Genomic DNA, 19,454 nt, shown 5'->3' with positions numbered 1-19,454 from the left:
TACACAAACCCAGCTATCTCACTCCCTTTCTTGTTTTGCTTCAGGAATACTTGACTACCTACCTAACTATCAATCTAACAACAAACGATAAACTAATTGCCGCATCTCCGAATCTAGCCCTAAACCTAAACCTCCTCAAAACTTCCTCTAAACCACCCAATTCCGTTCCATTACATTCCCTCTTTTATCAATTTTCTTTTTTCTTTTTCATTATCACCATCACTACCACCATTCTTATTCTCACCACCTCCAACAGACCTTCCCATTCCCTATCCATCCATCCCACACTCACCCATCCATCTCTTTATTCACATCTACACTCATACCCACACATATCCAATTCTATATCTACATATATCCACACTTATACCCAAGCCTATTCCTAATTCTCATCCCCAGTTCATCTATCAATTCCATATCTATACCTATTCCCAACCTATATCCAATCCCATAACCAATCCAATCCCACATCCAATCCCATCCATATCTAAACCAACCCCCCAAAATCCCAAATCCCCCAATCCAAAATCTCCAAATCCCCAAAGTATTATCAATTCATCAAATCACATCTACAATCTCTAAATCAGATGAATATAGAATCCTTATTGTAATTTCAGGGGGTTTATTATATATAGATGGTTGGATAAACAGGTATGTAAATAGATAGATAGATACGTTATATCTAATTAACCTAAAAAAAAAATACACAATATATTTATTTCTTATTTCTTACTTCCAATCTCAATTATTTTTATATCTTCCTATTCTATTCTATTCTATTCTATTCTATTCTATTCTATTCTACTCTATTACACTATGCTATATGATACTATACTATATCATATACAGGATATATACTTCACACGAACATATTCAGTTCCTTATGTATATATCCTTGAGCTTTCACACTCTTGTTTTATTTTGCTTTATTTAGTTACATTAGCGATACTCGGGTTACCTACTAAGCCTTTCCAAGAATATTAATCCCCGTTATATATGCGTATTGTGTTCTGAATTGTTTACTCTCTAAAATATCAACGCTTAAAGCAGGTAGGTATATACAATATCGCGCTCACTCGCCACCCAGCAGGAAATTTCATGCCGGTCCTGACACCTCCCAACTTTACCAGAGAGGTATTTGATAAAGTTAACTTCCTCTCAAATAAATATACTACATCTGAAACCGATCTTCCCTCAAAGAATTGCCGTAGCATCCAACACCGGAATATCCATACACAAGAAAGAATCCCAATCGAAGCCCGTAAAATCCATCGAACCAATATTCGGCATTCCAGAGACCATACCATTTCCATTCCCGTTTACATTTCCCATCATCATCGGTGACGGCATCATTTGTTTACCATTCATGTTCGGAATTGTCAATTGACTAGTCTGCATTGGTTCCATCCTCGTCTTGAGACCCTGACTCAGAATATTAATTTCTTCTTGCTTCCGCTTTAGAGATAATTCTACTAGTGTTCTGGCTGTTGCCGCAGATTCTGTAAGTGAGCGAGTGCTGAAACAGCGGGATACTGCATCTAGAGTTTCGAGAGCTTCGCCGATATGTGATAGTGACTCAGGAGTATCTATGACGAGCAGGATACAGACGAATTGAAAGGGGATATTGGCAACATGCCACCAAGGATGACGACGCTCTACCATTTTCGTTACGGATCCTAAGCCTTTAACGCCAATGGATATCACCTGAGAAATGGTTTCTGGTGATATAGTCGATGCTAGGAGACGCAGCCGGCGGTAAAATCCTAAACCCAAGTTGGCTTGTGAAAGTGTTGCACCGTCTGATCGAGCATGAAATCTGTACGTGGATTCTATGCCTGCTTCGAATTCCTCGGCCGTATGATTCGTATCCTGATCTAGACGTTCCGATATTTGAAACAAGGTGAGATAATCGAGTGTGACATCCGCTTCACCCTCCGGCGAGGGAAAAGGAGGTGGAGAAATTTTCACAGTAACTTTCGACCGTCCATAATCGTTTGCAACCCATGAATTCAAAACTCGAGCGATCCAGAATAATCTCTGCATATTTAAAACCCCACAACTAATTCCTCTCTCGAGCTCCGCGTCGTTACTGCTGCTATCCGAATCATCCTCCATTCCTACACTCTCAATAATGTGCATCGTTGTACAGCTGGCAATCCATGCAGCATGAGGACAAGCCGTACATCTCAGAAACAGTGCCCTTAATACCCATGCCACCACATGATGCCGAGAAGGATAATTCAACACACTCGTCGTTTCCAAAGCTATCTTTGCTAATTCTACCAATTGTGCCTCTGCGGGACTTGGGCTGCCGCCGGAAAACAAAGATCCCAATGCTGCAACACCACACAAGATGGGATCATGCGGATCAGAGTTTTCAAAATTCACTCCCCATCTCTCTTGGATCTTCCGTTCAAAGATATCTCTCTTGAAAATGCCAAAGATTTGATGCGTGGTATTGAAATAATGATTGACAAGTCTCTGCATCTCAGCTTGACCTATCACTCTCGTGATCGGCGGCTGAGCATATGATTGTTCATCCTTGAGACCCAAATTCCAGGCCAAATGAGGTTTGCTCAACTTCCCCGCATCCAATTTCAACGCCAACGAAGCAGCAAATGCTTTCCCCCAGAGACTTGTATCTTTGGCGCCACTGGTATGGGGGACATGAGCACTTTCACTATCTGCTCTCTCCCTTTCATCTCGATGATGAATGCTCGCATCAGGCGAACTGTGACTCTGAGAAACATCGGTATCGTGATCTTTCAACGTGTGTCTTCTCCGTTTCCTCGGACCGAGTTCATAATGACATTCGTACCCGTATCGAATACATGTAGCGCAAGGCTCCGATCCATCGCAACGCTTCTTTCTTGATTTGCAAGGTTGACATGCACGTTTGACCCGTTGCCGCCCAGGTCGGATGTCAGGTCGGATGTCAGAGCCTTGTTGGCTTGGTAAGTTGGGATCGATTTGCTGATCTCCCGCGAAAGGCTGCGGCTGAACTTGTTGATTCGATGCGGTTGGTTGATTTAATAATTGGTTATCCATCTTTCCTTTCTTCTTTTCCTTCGATATATGTGGGAGAATTGATTCAATGGAATGATTTGGGTCAAACTCAAATGTTGTCATGAAATTTTGCGCCTTCGGGATAGAATGTAATTCGGCCGAAGTCTCATGTAGGATAGGACTTTCCAAAACCCCTGTTCAGCAGAGAATACAAAATCGCTCACCAAAATTCTCTCATGCTTATCGAAAAACAGTCTTTTCAGGAGGCCAACAAGTTATTTATATATTTATATGTAAATACCGAGATGCAATTATGCGTATTAATGCTGTTATTGCATCCACCGAGAAAGTTGACCCCTTCAGCATCAAGGGAGGTATTCTCGGTACTTGACCTTGACATGCGAAATCTAGATCGAAGCTCCAACACCTGCAACTTCTCCAACTTGATAATTGTTTAGGTCAGGAGTGCGAAAAACGCGATGATTCTTGCTATTTCGGGGATGCTCTCACACCAAAGCTTGTTGCAGAAAAGATCTGTCGGATACAACGGGACATTCGGTCATTGATCCACTTTATCTGTCTTTAGCATGAACTTTGATAAGGAAAAGATTTGAGAAAGTATATATGTGTATCTGTGCATACCGATCATGATCGTGGAAGAAAACAAGATGGCATTGCTGAATGGTAGCCGCTCAAACACTTCGATGCCTTTGCTCGCGAGATGCTTCTTCAGATGATTGATCCAGACATGCACGTCGGCGTCACCAGAAGATTGTGTTGATACTCGCAACGACGGGAGATGTATGATGTTTGAAGAGCTGAGAGGGTACCATTGGATTGCTGCCGACGATGAGGATGTCGCGATCGGTTTCTACTTGCTGGAGGTCATCGCATGCAAACACAACTCTAGAACACCGTTGATTCCTCACAACAAACAATCCAGCACAGCGTAACCTCACCAGGAGTCCACTCCATAGCCAACGCGCCATCGCCGAGAAAAATCCGACCGACTGACTCCCTCTTATCCCAAATGAAGCCGCGACATCATCAATTTCGACAATGCGGGCACCAATCAACAAGCGATGAGAAGCAGGTATGCGGTGAATCCAACTGATTGAATCCATTTTCTTCACACCTAGCATAGAAGCTTTGAACAGTAAGCCAATAGATCAGAAGTGAAGTTAGGTCTATCTTTCCTTTGTCAAACTACCACTCCTTAGATCTATTCAATCCATCTATATAAAACAAAACACCACTACTACTCATACATTCTACATCCTCAATCCCAAATTTCATGTCCTCCTCAGGTTTTTACAAGTAACTACCACTACCCCTACACAAACCCCCTCCCCCATCCTCATTCCTCAGCCCTTAACCTCCATCCAGTCCAGCATGCAGACAGAACCCTTTCAAAACACATCTACCTCTCTACCCATTCGCTTAAATCACAAATACTCGAATACTGACTACACCTTTTCCTTCCCTACTACTATCTCACTCCTTCTACATCTTCATCTTCATCTTCATCTTCTCTCTTCCCCTCTCATCCTTCCCTAATCCATCCCCTCCCTACCCTCGTTACCTGAATTCCTCTCCCATATATCTATATCTATATCTATATCTATATCTCCATCATTCATCAGCACTCACGCACCCACTCACGCACCCACACACTCAGCACAATCCAACGCTCTCTTCAGCCGTACCCATCCCTTTCTTCCAGCAACAACAACAACAACAACATCAACATCAACATCAACAGCAGCAGCAACAAGTTCCCTCCCCCCCCCCAAAAAACAGAACCCCTATACAATCTTCAAAAACCACCAAGTGCATCCCGGGGGAGCTAAACTATCTATTCGAGTATTTCCCCAATATAACATAACATAACATAACATAACCTAACCTAACACAACCAAAACCCCAAACCCAATACAATACAGTAAAACCCTCACTCACCAACCCCTCACTCCAAAAATCGAATCCAGAAAGCAAAACGGTAAAAAAAGGCAAAAAGAACAAGTGGTTTCCGTATGCGATGAGATGGGACGAGATATAATAGTGTGCAATGTGCAATGTGCAATGTGCAATGTGCAATACCTACGTAATGTGTATTATGTAGTGTTCATTTTCTCTCTTCTCTTCTCCTCTCTTTCCTTCATTTCTTTTCATTTCATTTTTTTTTTCTTGATATGATGTGATGTGATGATAATAATCAGAATACCTAACTTACAACAATGACCATAGCAAGAATGACAAAACCAACAATAATAATACAAAAAGGCAAAACCACAAGCAAAACCATAAACACGAGGACACAGTGTGATATACCCGGAAGATATAAAGGCATGCATTTTTCAAATCATATTATATGTATGTCATTGCTAAGACTAAGATAGAGAGTAGAGGTATCTAGAAACATTCCTGCGTTTCCCAATTTCAATTCAATTCAATTCCACTCAATTCAATAAAGTGATGTAACACGATTCCTAAGAAACTAAAAGAGTACGCGCGTGAAAGAGAAAAAAGGAAGCGCAACCTATCGAAACGACACTTTGCTCACTATAAAGATCGAACGCACCTTGGTCTAGGTACTCTCATACTTTGGGGGCATTCTCAAGTCCTCGTTTAGGGTCTGCCATTCAACATCTGTTCATTCTGAACGATGCGTATAGTATTTGGACTTTTGCCCAGAATGTTGTATGACTACTCCATCGTATTCTGCTTTGAACCTATTCTTTTCTTTGAATGACGCCTCACGGTGACATGAGGCTATTGAAGTGGATATTTCTATTCTCGCTTTCTTCATATTGAAAAATCAACCTCGCATGCTTTCCGTCACATAATCCCTCATTTTCTATTATCTACGCTTGATCCACGCTCGCCTCGTATTGTATCCAGATAATCTCCTCTTGATGAATCCATACTCGGTCTTAACGAAGCACTTGAGCTCCTTCTTCTTCTCGCTCGAGATTCATTTGGATTCAAGGGATTGAGACCTGATGTACGAGCGAAAAGATTGAGAATATCGGATAGAGTAATGACTCCTGTCAAACGACCTGAGATACGTGCGCCGGGTAAAGCTGCGGCGGATACAGCGGGGAATGAAGGAGAAGGTGGTACGGAACCACTGCCGCTTGGTTGTTGAACAACGGAGGCATGTGCGAGGGATGGGGTCGCAGGAGCCGATGGAGATGGAGACGCGGATTCGACGACCCACATACGATGAGATCTGGTCGCGACTAGTTTTGCTACTGTATGGGCGAGAGTTGAATATGGGTTGACATGGAAGACTGGGAATGAATCCTTTCCATCACCAATCCCTCTTTCGCTCAGTATGACAGAGATGAAGTGTATGCAAGAGGATTGGAGGAGAGGTAGACTACTTGTATGTGTAAGAAGTTTAGTATCAGCGGTTGATATGTTACCAACAACATTTGCAGCATTGTCAACCACTGCAATACTGGTCAATCCTTCATTGCTCATGAGCTGAAGAGCATCCGTGAGAAGTTTGTCACCACTATACCCTTGTTAGCAGATTTCGAGTTGTGAGGATACTGACAGCTCACTTGATTGCGATAGCGTGCTGTGTTCCAATGTTCAAATCCCTCAAAATAGTTGGGTATAACTGATCGATGGCTGGAAAACTGCTACCATTATCCCACAAGAATTTAACCAATTTCAATTGACTCAAGATTCCCACAACTGTTGTAGTGCCTGGTTTGCAAACAAGGATACGATGTACACCACTGCCAAATATTTCGACGGCTTTCGAAAGGTCTTCTGATTGAGAGAGGGTTGTAAGAGGTTCTTTTTTGGCAAGTGTTATCACATCTCGAAGTGGGATAGGTGCGTGTTCCCGAGCTTTGCTTGCTAATTGCGAATATGTGTCCGTCTGTGCTTCATCGGGGCTTGCTAGTCCAAGGACGACGAGGAGGTATGCATTGAGGTCGTTGTAATCGAAGCTGTCGCACGCAGTCAAATCATTTGGAGTTTCGCGGATGAGAATGACATTTGGAGGACCGGACTCTATCAGCGCCTGTTCATAAGATTAATACTCAAAGTATTACTGTGAAGAAATATATGCAAACCTTTGTCGCATGTTCAACATCTGTATCAAGTTCACACCAATGAATATCAGATTCCTGTACCAATTCCCCAACGTGAATTTGTCTCCAATCCCTTCCCGCGAATTTTGGATCTCCGCCCTTTTGAGCTGGAGGGTGGTTCAGCAACTCTTGAACTGCAGCCTGTGTGAAGGATGGATGCCTATGAGCTCTTGGTGACTGTCGGAGATTTTCCGCAAAACTAGAACGATGAGCGATGCTCGCAGGATTGTTATTACTAGGTGAAGAAGTACTTTGCCTCGGAGGAGGATCGAACACTGTGCGATCTGCCATGGCAGAGAGAGATTAATACGAGACTTTGATCTGTCGCTACCTGCGTATGCAGTCTGTTGTTTGTGGTTGTATGGGTCGTGATTTTAATTGATTGGATTGATGCAATCTGAATCTGAATTTGAATGTGATTGTGAATGTGATTGTTGGTGTAGAATATGTACGAGGGGATAGATGGGAATGAATGATCATAGCGAGCATGGATTGAGGGGTAGCAGCACGCTAAGATCCCTTGCCGTCTAAAAAATTGGGGTAAATTTGGTCATGATGACCGTTTGAGTAATATACTTTTTTGATTTGCGGTAAATTACGCAGCAGACGGACGGGATTTGGTATAAATTATAAATTTGGATCATATTTTGAACACCTAGGACAATGATCATAGAGAGATGTTTCAAGGGAGGGGGCAGGGACAGAAGAGAAGGGAGGGAAAAGAGTGTGCGGTGGGTTTTGGAGGGTTCAAATGTAGATTTGCAGATTTGCTTGTGACCCCTTATTAGAGAGGTATATTTATTATTACATGTTTTATATGTTTTATATGTCGCAAATAGGTATATTATTGGACACGCATGAACATTCCGAGCATCGAGTCATAAGGAATCATTAGCCGGCAGCCTACGAGGACCAGACAGTACGCAAGCATCCCTCCTCTCAAATCGTAGCTGGGTAGGCATTCCAGTCTCACTGATCAGTCCTTCCATGAAGTGTTGCTACAATGCCATCGCCATCGATTGACAGTAGCTGTGATGCAATACACATAATCCAACACACACACAAAATCAGAAATGCCAGCAGCAGTACCCAGGGCTCGTCTCAAAGTACGGCTGCCCAGGCCGTATTTGTTGGTACTAGGTACACATTCAATCGTATTGCTCGCTGACACGGCCATTCACTGTGAGCCATTCTCGCAGCAGAGACCACTCACATGGATCCGGAATTTTAGCGCGAGAGTCACTTTGATAAATGTTTGGTGATCTCCAAAAAAAAATTGGGAGGGAATTCTAAAATTCTAAAATTCTAAATTCTAAATTCTAAACCCCCCACCACAACAACACAACTTTATCCAACGTCAACTTTCCGAATAAAGAGAGAGAAACCTTTCTTCCTCTCCCTGCAAATCTTTCTCTTGTCCATCTTTTTTGCCATTCCGTACAATAATTATCTTCCACCCTCGACTTTGTAGGAATTAGGGCGCATTGAATGCGCCTGGCGCCAAGTGCATAACTTCTTAATATTCAACATTCCGATCCCTCGTATCCTTTGAGCCCCTTCGAGTCTTCCCACCCACATCTCATCACCATGTCTGTTCTTCCAGCAGACGCACATGCAGAGCTTGCACAGCTACTGTCTGCTCTACAATCCACCGACAATAATGTTCGTGCGCAGGCTGAAGAGCACTTGAACAATAACTGGGTAGCCACCAAGCCTGAAATGTTGTTGATGGGCTTGGTGGAGCACATATATGGTTCCAACGATGCAACCGTAAGTTTTATCTCTGGTCCTCAATATCCAACTTGTCGTTCTGCGTCTCTAATTTGGATCATGTTGTAGACTCGATCCTTTGCGGCAGTCATCTTCCGTCGTATAGCATCCAAGTCTCGCAAGACCGACGAGAACAACTCGATCGAATTATTTCTCGCCATTCCAAAGCAAGAAGCATATGTTATCCGACAAAAGCTCATAGAGGCATTAGGTTTGGAGAAGTCGAATTCAGTGAGAAATAAGATTGGAGATGCGGTTGCTGAAATAGCTCGAGAATATTCTGATAATGGTATAATACTTGGGCGCAGGAAGTGTTTAGCAAGCCAGTCTAACATTTCATAGGTGAACAATGGCCAGAAATCCTGGGTGTTCTCTCTACTCTAAGTTCTTCGCAGATAGCTGGACAGAGAGAGATAGCATTCAGAATATTCTCTACGACTCCTGGCATAATCGAAAAGCAACATGAAGATACAGTACTCACAGCTTTCAAGAACGGCTTCCAAGATACCGAAACTGCAGTGAGTTCCCTTGACGGTTAGGATACAGGACAATCACTAATGACATAACAAGGTCCGCTTGGCAGCTATGGAAGCATTTACATCATTTTTCTCTAGCCTCGGAAAAAAGTCACAATTAAAATACTATGGTCTTATACCCGAAGTCCTCTCAATCCTACCACCGTTGAAGGAAAGTGTGGACTCAGAGAGTCTCAGCACAGCACTTATTTCACTCATGACCCTTGCAGAGGTTGCCCCAAAGATGTTTAGACCATTATTTCACAATCTAGTTACATTCTGTATTCAAACAATTCAGGAGAAGGAATTGAGCGACGTGGTTCGTCAAAATGCTCTCGAGCTCATGGCAACATTTGCCGATTATGCTCCAGCTATGGTGAAGAAGGATTCGAGTTTTGTAACAGATATGATTACTCAGTGCCTGAGTCTTATGACTGATATTGGCGAGGATGACGATGATGCAGCCGATTGGAATGCTTCAGATGATGTACGGATATCCCCACTCGATTTGCCAAACCACTAGCTGACTTGAACAGATGGATCCGGAGGAGAGTGACTTGAATCACGTCGCTGGTGAGCAATGTATGGATCGATTGGCAAACAAGCTCGGAGGATCAATTATTTTGGCACCTACCTTTAATTGGCTACCCAGAATGATGCTTTCCGAAGCATGGAGAGATAGACATGCTGCATTGATGGCCATCTCAGCAATTTCAGAAGGCTGCAGGGATTTGATGCTTGGAGAATTAAACAAAGTTCTGGAGCTTGTTGTTCCTGCTTTGAGCGATCGACATCCGCGTGTGCGATGGGCCGGTTGCAATGCTCTCGGACAAATGAGTACAGATTTTGCAGGAACCATGCAGGCACAATATCACGAAATTGTGGTAGGCAGCATTATCCCGGTTCTCAAGAGCCCGGAGCCACGTGTCCAAGCTCACGCAGCAGCTGCTCTCGTCAACTTCTGTGAAGAGGCTGAAAAGAAGACTCTTGAGCCATATCTCGATGACTTATTGAGCAACTTATTCCAACTTCTTCAAAGCCCAAAGAGATATGTTCAAGAACAAGCTCTCTCTACAATCGCAACTATTGCAGACTCCGCAGAGGCCGCCTTTGCTAAATACTACGATACCTTGATGCCTATCCTCTTCAATGTCTTGAAGGCAGAATCAACAAAGGAGCTTCGTTTGCTACGCGCAAAAGCAATGGAATGTGCTACTTTAATCGCCTTGGCAGTCGGAAGGGAGAGATTAGGCACTGACGCGATAGACTTGGTCAAATTATTGGCCACTGTTCAACAAGGCATTGTGGAGTCAGATGATCCACAGGCTCAATACCTCATGCACTGTTGGGGACGTATGTGTCGGGTTATGGGAACCGACTTCCTTGCATATCTTGAATATGTCATGCCTCCTCTTTTGGAGTTGGCGAGTGCTAAAGCAGATATTCAACTTCTTGATGACGAAGAAGAAGTCGAGGCCGTACAAGCACAAGAGGGCTGGGAGCTTGTTCCACTCAAGGGCAAAGTTATTGGCATCAAAACTAGCACTCTTGACGACAAGCACATGGCAATCGAGCTCTTGGTGGTCTATGCCCAAGTCTTGGAGGCCCATTTTGCTCCTTATGTGCAAGGTGTTATGGTAAACATTGCCTTGCCAGGTCTCGCGTTCTTCTTCCATGATCCTGTTCGAGTGGTCTCGGCGAAGTGTGTACCACAATTACTCAATTCCTATAAGAAAGCATACGGTCCTGAGTCCTCTCAGCTAAGAGACCTTTGGGCAGCAACAATCCCTAAGGTCCTTGAGGTTCTGAGTGCCGAACCAGCTATTGATACACTTGCTGAGATGTATCAATGCTTTTACGAGTCGGTGGAAGTGATGGGCAAGAATTGTCTTCCTAGACAGCAAATGGATCTATTTATGGATTCTGCGATCTCTGCCCTCGAAGATTACAAAGAACGCGTCAAGGCTAGGGCAGAGGAGCGAGCTGATGCCAATCGAGAAGAAGGCGATGAAGATTCTGAGGAAACACTTTACGCTATTGAAGACGATCAAACTCTGCTCTCCGACATGAACAAAGCATTCCATTGTATTTTCAAGAACCACGGTCCCGCTTTCTTGGAATCGTGGCAGAAACTGCTCACAACATATTCCGCTTTTCTCTCAAGCGAGGACCCCACACAAAGACAATGGGGATTGTGTATCATTGATGATGTTCTCGAGTTCTGCGGTGCAGAGAGCGCTAGATATATGGAACCTCTTATCAAGGGCCCCTTGATTGCTGGATGCCAAGATCCTGCTCCCGCCAATCGTCAAGCCGCTACCTATGGTATTGGTGTCGCAGCACATAGGGGAGGTGCACCATGGACTGAATTTGTAGGCAACACAATTCAGCTTTTGTTCGATGCTACGCAAATCCCTAACGCGAGAGGCGAAGACAATGTTTACGCGACGGAGAATGCATGTGCTGCCATTGCTAAGATATTGCATTACAATGCATCTGGTGTTGCGAATCAACAAGCAGTCGTCACAGCATGGATCGATACTCTACCTATTGTCAACGATGAAGAGGCTGCTCCATATGCATACCTTTTCCTTGTTCAGCTCATTGAACAGTAAGTTTATACATTTAAAATTTGATTTATACATGACTAACACACCTAGACAAAACCCCGCTGTTACTTCTCAACCAGCCAAGGTCTTCGTTTTCGTTGCTCAAGCTCTTGAAGCCGAGACACTACAAGGACAGACTGCCACCAGAGTTGTTGAAGCTACTAAAACCCTCCTCGCGGCCGCAAGTTTAAATCCCGCTCAACTTTTGGCGCAACTTTCCCCGGAAACTCAAGCAATTGTTCACGCATGGTTTGCTTGATCCTTCGCTTTGCCTTGAGATTGATATTCGATTTGCATGGGTGGCTGAGGGTATGAGATAAAATTTTGATGATAGAATGATACCACATGAGCACGTATATTTTCCGGGTTACCTTTGGGATGGTTAGGCTAAGGTTGTGGTTGAAATTTGGCTAGTCATCAATATTACTCGGCGAGTTCAATGGGTGTATGGAATGACACAGCGATCAAACGGGAGCCACTGCAAGCTAGATTTTTTTTTCTTTCTTTTTTTCTGAGGAAAGTAACAATGGTTTCTTCAGACCATCTCATGTTTTAAATAGCTTAGGAAAGCCTAGGATGCAGATGGACAAAGAATCGGGACATGGAAAAGAAAGAAGAGAAAACAGAAAATCTTAATATGGTGAGATGTTGACTTCACAAGACAAGGGTCAAATCCAAAATTACAGATAGGCGAATGAAAAAAAAATATACTTATAAGTTCTTGGTGAGAAAATTCGTGATAGATTTTAATCAAGGGCCATAATGGTAACCAAAAAAGGGCTGGGGTCCCTACATGATAGTGGCTTGCATATGGTGACGCAATGCCGTGATGCCCGATACTAGGGTTTCGGGATCTTTGAGCTGGGATTATGTGGCGCCTAGAGTTTTGGAGGGGGAAGAGGGGAAAGGGAATGGATGATTTCTTGCATTTGTTTGACGGGGAGGGGGAGACTAGTGAAGGAGGGGATGCGTGGTGGGTGGTGAGTGGGTGGATGTGATGGGTGGGTGAATGATGTATGAGGAGGGATGGACGGTAGAAGAGGGAGATTGATGGGTAGATTTGGAGTAGATCTCTGGGGTGGGTGATGAGTAGAGCAGAGAGGTGGTTTGTGTAGGTAATCAATAGTCATTTGTGTTTAGATCTGTAATTTGTTGATGTTTTTGTTGTTGGGGATGAGGATGAGGATGGGAGGGGAAAAGATTGTTTGTTGTTGGGTGGATGGGTGGATGGATAGATAGATAGATGGATGGATGGATAAGTTCTATAGGAGAGATATTAGTAGATGTTATTAGTAGATACTAGAAGGAGAAGGATTGGTTGGTTTGATGTTGGGTATGTGTGTATACCTATGTGTATGTATGTGTGTATATGTGTGTGTGTGTGTGTGTGTATGCATTAGTACTTGAGAATCTCGTCGTAATAATTGAACTATAAATCAGAATAGGATGTTTAGTGATCATAATATATGATATTTAAAATAAAAAAAATTGTTTTTTTTTTTGTTTTATGGTTTTTTTTTTAAATGTTGATTTATATTGGTTTATATTGATGGGAAAAGGGGCCTTGGGTAATTGCGCATGCTTGAGAAGTTGTGTGGTGTGAATGATTAATAATCCTCCTGCGTTTTTTTTCTTTTCTTTTCTTTTCTTTTCTTCTTTTATATCCTCTAATTAGAGAGACAGGATGGTACAAATGAGTAGATCAGTAACCTATCCTATCCTATCATATCCTATCTAGAATGCTGGATAAGGTTACCTAAGGCATCAAGAATGGTTTGTTTGTTCATACGACATCCATTCGTGTTGATGGTATGGAAGCACGAGTGTACCCCCTCCCTATCTATCACCAGCTGTGGAAGTGTCTGCAGACGGGACGGGCGGGAGATATCTTCTGCGGGGATTAAGTGCATCATCTGGTTAGATCTCGAGATTGGAACTGGTTGTGTAGGTGGGAGGGAAATGTGTATATTGTTTGAGGATATACCGAGGGACGAGATACTTTCGATGTGTTGATATTCGAGTCATGTATGTGTTGAGGAATTACACCATACGTGATAAGTTGTATAATAGCTAACTAAAGATAATAGCTAATAAATATAATAGCTAATAAATATAATAGCTAAATATGCATGATTGCCAAAAACTTCCTTCGCAATCAGATCCATTATGTAATCCCTCTTCAAATCACCACCACCACCTAATTTTGCCTTTCGGTTCTTGCATCACCACACAAAAAGTTGATTCATTGATCGTCCTGGTCTAACTATTTAGTACTTACTAACACTTCTACTAAACAAGCTTTGTTTCCCCTTTACAATCATCTTCAATTGATATCAGAATTGTTTTGGTTGATTTGTATGATATTCACCTGCCTCCGCTCAAATACCCACCAGCCTCTTGGAGGACTGCCAGTTATCCATCCATATCACAATATCGATCCAAATCTCACGCATTTCAATCATCGGTACTTTCAAAACCGATATCCACTTCCGACGTAAAGTCCCCCGCAGATTTTCGGAACGAAAGACAATCGAATTGTACAAAGTACACAAGCTTTACAAAACATTATACGAATCTTCCGTCCGAGAGTGTGTCTTCTGAGATCTTCTGAGGGCTGCTGGATTCTGCGACTCGATATTATCATCACTCCCAGCGACTCGATACTCCGCGACCTAGAACGAATGATGGCATACGACAAAGCGCATACTTGATTGAGAAAAAACCTGATAGATCAACGATTGATATAAACACATACAAACTTCGAGTTTTGTCTTGGGATTCTTTGAGTGGTGGCGTATTTGCGGACTTGATCAAGTGGAGAGAAGATTTTACAGGAGGTCGAAAGAGTACTGGACGTTCACGCACAGTTTCATTAGTCTTCAACACTCAAGTGTCATTACCGTGCACTCCATTTCGACACAGCCACCTACAATCCCGACACAGATGTCGACGTTATCATGAGTAATTTCTTCAATATGCCAATGACCCAAGCAGACTTGCAGCGGCAGGTTGCTCAAAGGAGGGCGCATTCCAGATCTCTTAGTATACCACAACCTCAACCGCAGCAGCAACAGCGACAACAACAGCAGCCTTCCACACAATCTAACGGAAACTCTATGAACATGAATCATAACATGAGTGGCGGAAATAGCTTGGATGAAATCATCATGCAGAACAATAACGAGTTACAACGGCGGCAGAGTTACTCACAAGACTTTTCGCAAGATCACGATCGCCGATCTTCCATGCTTGAATTCGGCAACAGTGATGTCGGCCTGAACGATTTTCAATTTGGCACCCCAACACCTTCTTCCGAGAATCCAATGATTCGTCGACAGTCCTTGGGTGAAATGAATATGAACGACCTCTACGGGGGAGGGATGGATTCCGGAATGGGTATAATGCCACAGATGCAGCAACTTGGGTATTCCGACTCTGTGCGACCAAACTTGATGGATACAACTATGGGGTATGGTTCTTACTCGGGAGATATGATGCCTGGGATGATGAGTTATGCTTCCATAGGCATGGATGGTATGTCTCAAGATTCGCCGATGGGCATGTACTCGAATGATAATTACTCCCCTACCGTATATGGGAACGACCCTATGGATTCCATGGACTCGAATATGTTTATGGGGGGCCAAGACCGTGGTGGGATAAGAACCTTGGGAGATGAAAATAACGAAGAGATGTCATCGAGATCCAGTATTATGGGCCCCACAGCTGCAGAGTCACTTTTGAGAACTCGAGAGGGTATGATAATGAGGCCCTTGGAAGATGAGAACAATGAAGCAATGTCTTCGAGATTCGATGTCATGGGCCAATCACCAAGCGCTATGAGCATGCCTCAAACCTTAATCAATTACAACTCCCCGTCTGCTTCAAATGCACCACCGAACCTTTTAACCCGAACCTCGAGTGCAGCTATGATACCCACATCTGTATCAACCCCCACGGCTCTCACCGCTCCCGACACATCCCCATCGGGGCAAGGAATTACGAACATATATTCCAGCACTGGATTTGATATGCTTGGAGCGCTGATAAGAGTGGCAAAGAGACCCAATAAACTCATTAACATAGGTGCCGTCGATTTATCATGTGCGTTCGTTGTCTGTGACTTGCGAGAGACGGACTGTCCTATAATATATGTATCTGATGTTTTTGAAAATCTCACCGGGTATTCAAGACATGAGGTATTGGGAAGAAATTGTCGATTTCTCCAATCACCAGATGGCAAAATTCAAGCTGGTGAACGTAGGACGGCCACGGAAAATGATAAAGTCTATGAACTCAAGAAAGCCGTCGACAATCGAACGGAAACTCAGCAGGCCATTATCAATTATCGAAGAGGGGGTCAGCCATTCATGAATCTTTTGACGATGATTCCAATCCCTGCCAGTGATGACGATCCTACACTTTCTTTGGTGGTCGGGTTTCAGGTTGATGTGGTTGCGAACCCAACTAGTATCGATGGTGTGAGTGGTGGGATTTATACGATGAATTATAAACAAGGCACATTACCACGATATCAATGGCAACCCCCTCAGCAAAATGTTCGTCTAATTGATGCCGGGCAAACAATTAGTCGAGATGATGTTAGCGCAGCATTAGCTTCTTACGACAATGGCAGCGATCCGGAAACTACCAAGAGAATGTTTGATAAGGTTTTGTTGGAGAATAGTGATGATGTCATTCACGTTCTTTCTCTGAAAGGTTTATTCATGTATCTTTCGCCTTCATGTTGCCAAGTCTTGGAGTATGATGCATCTGAGTTGGTCGGAACTGCATTGTCCTCCATCTGTCATCCTAGTGATATAGTTCCTGTCACTCGAGAGTTGAAGGAAACGTCACAAGGGAGTGCTGTCAATGTGGTATTCCGCATTCGCCGAAAGAACAGTGGCTACACATGGTTTGAGAGTCATGGTTCTCTTTGTGCAGAGCAAGGCAAAGGCCGAAAATGCATCGTTATGGTTGGCAGGGTGAGACCAGTATACGCATTGGCTCGAAGCGATCTGATGCGAATGGACGGTCTGAGTGATCAACAAATGTATTCGAAATTGTCAACATCGGGCATGTTTCTATACGTTGCAACGAATGTTCGGTCCCTCTTGGATCGTACACCAGATGATCTTGTCGGTACAAGTATCCAAGCATTGATGCGTGCTGATTCCAAAGTCGCATTTGGTAGAGCCTTGGAAAAAGCGAGAACGGGAAAGATTGTCAAATACTCACATGAGCTTTTCAATAAGCGCGGTCTTGTGATACAAACTGAGACAGTACTATATCCTGGAGACGCATCGGAGGGTCATAAACCTACATTTCTTGTTGCCCAGACTAGATTGGTTAATAAAGCATCCCGAAATGTTGCTTCGGCCACTGGTGCCAATGGTACTAATATTCCTGGCGGCAAAGCAATGATCATGAGTCCCATGATTAGAACAGACACACAAACTTCTGATGGAATGTCATCAAACAATCAATCAGTTCGTCCCCAAGCTAGCCCATTTCCCGAACCCATGACACCAGGAGTTTCTGGCACCGCAACTGTACCTATCACGCAACCAGGTGGATCTGGGCTTCCAATTGGGTCTCAAGACGAAGCTTTAGCTTCCAGGGATAATATATTCGAAGAATTGAAAACAACACGCGCTACAAGTTGGCAATATGAACTTCGACAAATGGAAAAGGAAAATCGATCCCTCGCCGAAGAGGTAGCGTCGTTGGTGAATGCCAGAAAGAAACGAAAACGAAGAAAGTTACCTGGTAACGTCCAACGAGATTGTGCTAATTGTCACACGAAGAACACCCCGGAATGGAGGAGGGGGCCGAGTGGGAATCGAGACTTGTGTAATAGTTGTGGATTGAGATGGGCGAAACAGGTGAGTGATGACGGTTCTGACACCGCACCAATAACTGGTCAAACTGTTGATCATTCATCATCCTCCACATCTTGAAGTTGAGTTTGAGTTTGTTGGAAAGAAAACTCGCTTCAATTCTCGGGTATTCTATATTCATCTATGAATAAAAATCGAAAAGTTCTCAGTGGATAATTTCAAATACAAGGGCGGGTCAAGGTGCCATTTCGCTAATTTCCGCGAGAAAAATATTCAAGCACATAGCTGCTTTACGCCCTCTTTGCTCTATCATTGTTCTTAGTTTGTTATCTCATCCACCCCATCGTATTATTTATACGGCACACGACACTAATCTCATATCTTTTAAACGTTCAGCAAGGTCGTATATCGTCGCGTAGTTCTAAACGCAGTAAAGATGGTGATGCGTCAAGCAAACATTCCAATTCGCCGAGTCATTCTAGTCCACTACATAATGAAATTTCGCAAAACTCAGAGTCATTAAATCCGAATTTGAATATCAATCCGGGAAAGCCGGCGGATTCTACAGTTCCCAGACCTGCGAAGCTATTGAAAAAAGAATCGGATGGTAGTGTAAGGACTGCAAGTACTGGAAGTCCGGTAACGAGTGTTGAGGGAACGGGGAAAACTGGACAAAGCAAAATTGGACAGGGAAATATTGGACCTGGGGGAATTAGTAATGGTGGAGTTATGGGAAGTGGGACGGCAGTTCCGGCATCTCTTGGAGGAAGAACAACGATGGAGAGTCAACCTTTTCATGCGCGCAGTTTGGGGTTTAATGAGGGTGGTGTTAGTGGGATTACTAATATTGCAGAGGGGGGAGAAAGTGAGAGAAGTGGGAAAACGAGTGGAATGAATTGAAGGGAAAGGGTGTAGTGAGGGAGGGATACACTAGTGTCGAGAAAGAGGCAACTGAGGAGAGAAAAGAACGGGAAAAGAATGACGACGAATATAAACGAATTTTCGATAATGCGACGAATCATAATGAGATTTTCAAGGAGGGTTGATTGGCAGGGTTCTCCTGGATTCTTTTGTTTCGCTGGCAGGATTTGAAGGGTTTACATTATTGGATTGGCTTTGCCTTGGAGTTTGAGTGCAGGGTCTTGAAAGGAATTGTTATGGTGTTGGGAGTTGAGCTGACGCGCTATGGCGTGGATAGTCTTTTTGAGTGTTTTTGCTGGTTACATTACTGTGGGAGGTGAGGCTGAATTGAACTGGATTGATTGGGGTGGGTTGGGGTCGGATTGGATTGGATGGCATGGAGCGGGGCTTAGAGTTCTTTATACTAGGGGCTTTTACGATCAATATTTATTTGTTAGTGAGAGATGGGGAAAGGGAAGGACAAGGGGTGGGCAGTTAGTTACCATCAATAGTGAACATTAGACTGGATAGGTGTGGGAATGTTGAAGGAGGAGGATTGTTTGTTTTATTATATCATGTCATGTTGTTATAGTCTCGGGTCTTTGAAAACATAAAGGTGGGAGAGGAGGGTCGAAGGGTTGGGAAAGTTAAAAGAATACATATATACATACATATACTGACAAATTATTACTTTTTTGATGATTT

The 19,454-nt window shown here is 43.4% G+C and overlaps 4 protein-coding genes across 5 annotated transcripts; 2 read left to right on the top strand and 2 right to left on the bottom strand.

Moving 5' to 3' along the window:
* Positions 1 to 912: 912 nt before the first annotated feature.
* Positions 913 to 3,449, bottom strand: BCIN_02g07430 (hypothetical protein). The gene has a single exon (XM_024691521.1). It carries the CDS (start codon positions 3,127 to 3,129, stop codon positions 1,195 to 1,197), a length of 1,935 nt encoding a protein of 644 aa, XP_024547292.1. The 5' UTR covers positions 3,130 to 3,449; the 3' UTR covers positions 913 to 1,194.
* A 1,896-nt stretch (positions 3,450 to 5,345) lies between these two features.
* BCIN_02g07420 (hypothetical protein) lies at positions 5,346 to 7,567 on the bottom strand. Its single transcript, XM_001547947.2, has 3 exons — positions 7,098 to 7,567; positions 6,576 to 7,045; positions 5,346 to 6,526 (listed from the first exon to the last, which is right to left on the bottom strand). Exons 1-3 carry the CDS (start codon positions 7,404 to 7,406, stop codon positions 5,857 to 5,859), a joined length of 1,449 nt encoding a protein of 482 aa, XP_001547997.2. The 5' UTR covers positions 7,407 to 7,567; the 3' UTR covers positions 5,346 to 5,856.
* Positions 7,568 to 8,393: 826 nt separating this feature from the next.
* On the top strand, positions 8,394 to 12,781 carry Bcpse1. The gene is made up of 6 exons (XM_001547948.2): positions 8,394 to 8,885; positions 8,955 to 9,174; positions 9,228 to 9,403; positions 9,456 to 9,887; positions 9,937 to 12,011; positions 12,061 to 12,781. The coding sequence occupies exons 1-6, from the start codon at positions 8,703 to 8,705 to the stop codon at positions 12,266 to 12,268; spliced, it is 3,294 nt and encodes a 1,097-aa protein (XP_001547998.1). The 5' UTR covers positions 8,394 to 8,702; the 3' UTR covers positions 12,269 to 12,781.
* A 1,440-nt stretch (positions 12,782 to 14,221) lies between these two features.
* Bcwcl1 lies at positions 14,222 to 19,448 on the top strand. Of its 2 annotated transcripts, XM_024691519.1 has the most exons (2): positions 14,222 to 17,894; positions 18,246 to 19,448. In XM_024691519.1, the coding sequence occupies exons 1-2, from the start codon at positions 14,967 to 14,969 to the stop codon at positions 18,747 to 18,749; spliced, it is 3,432 nt and encodes a 1,143-aa protein (XP_024547291.1). In that variant the 5' UTR covers positions 14,222 to 14,966; the 3' UTR covers positions 18,750 to 19,448. The 2 variants fall into 2 exon arrangements, with proteins under 2 accessions (XP_024547291.1, XP_024547290.1); XM_024691520.1 differs by having other exon boundaries at positions 14,222 to 19,448.
* Positions 19,449 to 19,454: the final 6 nt, after the last annotated feature.

The sequence above is a fragment of the Botrytis cinerea genome, chromosome 2 (assembly GCF_000143535.2).
Source record: "Botrytis cinerea B05.10 chromosome 2, complete sequence".
Taxonomy (NCBI): domain Eukaryota; kingdom Fungi; phylum Ascomycota; class Leotiomycetes; order Helotiales; family Sclerotiniaceae; genus Botrytis; species Botrytis cinerea.
Note: the sequence above shows the minus strand (reverse complement) of the source record. Positions and strands in the feature narration are given on the sequence as shown.

What these genes read in the sequence shown, in the direction of transcription:
- BCIN_02g07430 (XM_024691521.1), bottom strand. Translation starts at nt 3,129, where the DNA reads ATGACAACATTTGAGTTTGACCCAAATCATTCCATTGAATCAATTCTC.
- BCIN_02g07420 (XM_001547947.2), bottom strand. Translation starts at nt 7,406, where the DNA reads ATGGCAGATCGCACAGTGTTCGATCCTCCTCCGAGGCAAAGTACTTCT. An exon ending in ATGTTGAACATGCGACAAAG is followed by an intron (nt 7,046 to 7,097) that starts GTTTGCATATAT and finishes TCTTATGAACAG; the next exon opens with GCGCTGATAGAGTCCGGTCC. An exon ending in CAGCACGCTATCGCAATCAA is followed by an intron (nt 6,527 to 6,575) that starts GTGAGCTGTCAG and finishes ACAAGGGTATAG; the next exon opens with TGGTGACAAACTTCTCACGG.
- Bcpse1 (XM_001547948.2), top strand. Translation starts at nt 8,703, where the DNA reads ATGTCTGTTCTTCCAGCAGACGCACATGCAGAGCTTGCACAGCTACTG. An exon ending in TCGAGAATATTCTGATAATG is followed by an intron (nt 9,175 to 9,227) that starts GTATAATACTTG and finishes AACATTTCATAG; the next exon opens with GTGAACAATGGCCAGAAATC. An exon ending in CTTGTTCAGCTCATTGAACA is followed by an intron (nt 12,012 to 12,060) that starts GTAAGTTTATAC and finishes TAACACACCTAG; the next exon opens with ACAAAACCCCGCTGTTACTT.
- Bcwcl1 (XM_024691519.1), top strand. Translation starts at nt 14,967, where the DNA reads ATGAGTAATTTCTTCAATATGCCAATGACCCAAGCAGACTTGCAGCGG. An exon ending in GATTGAGATGGGCGAAACAG is followed by an intron (nt 17,895 to 18,245) that starts GTGAGTGATGAC and finishes TTAAACGTTCAG; the next exon opens with CAAGGTCGTATATCGTCGCG.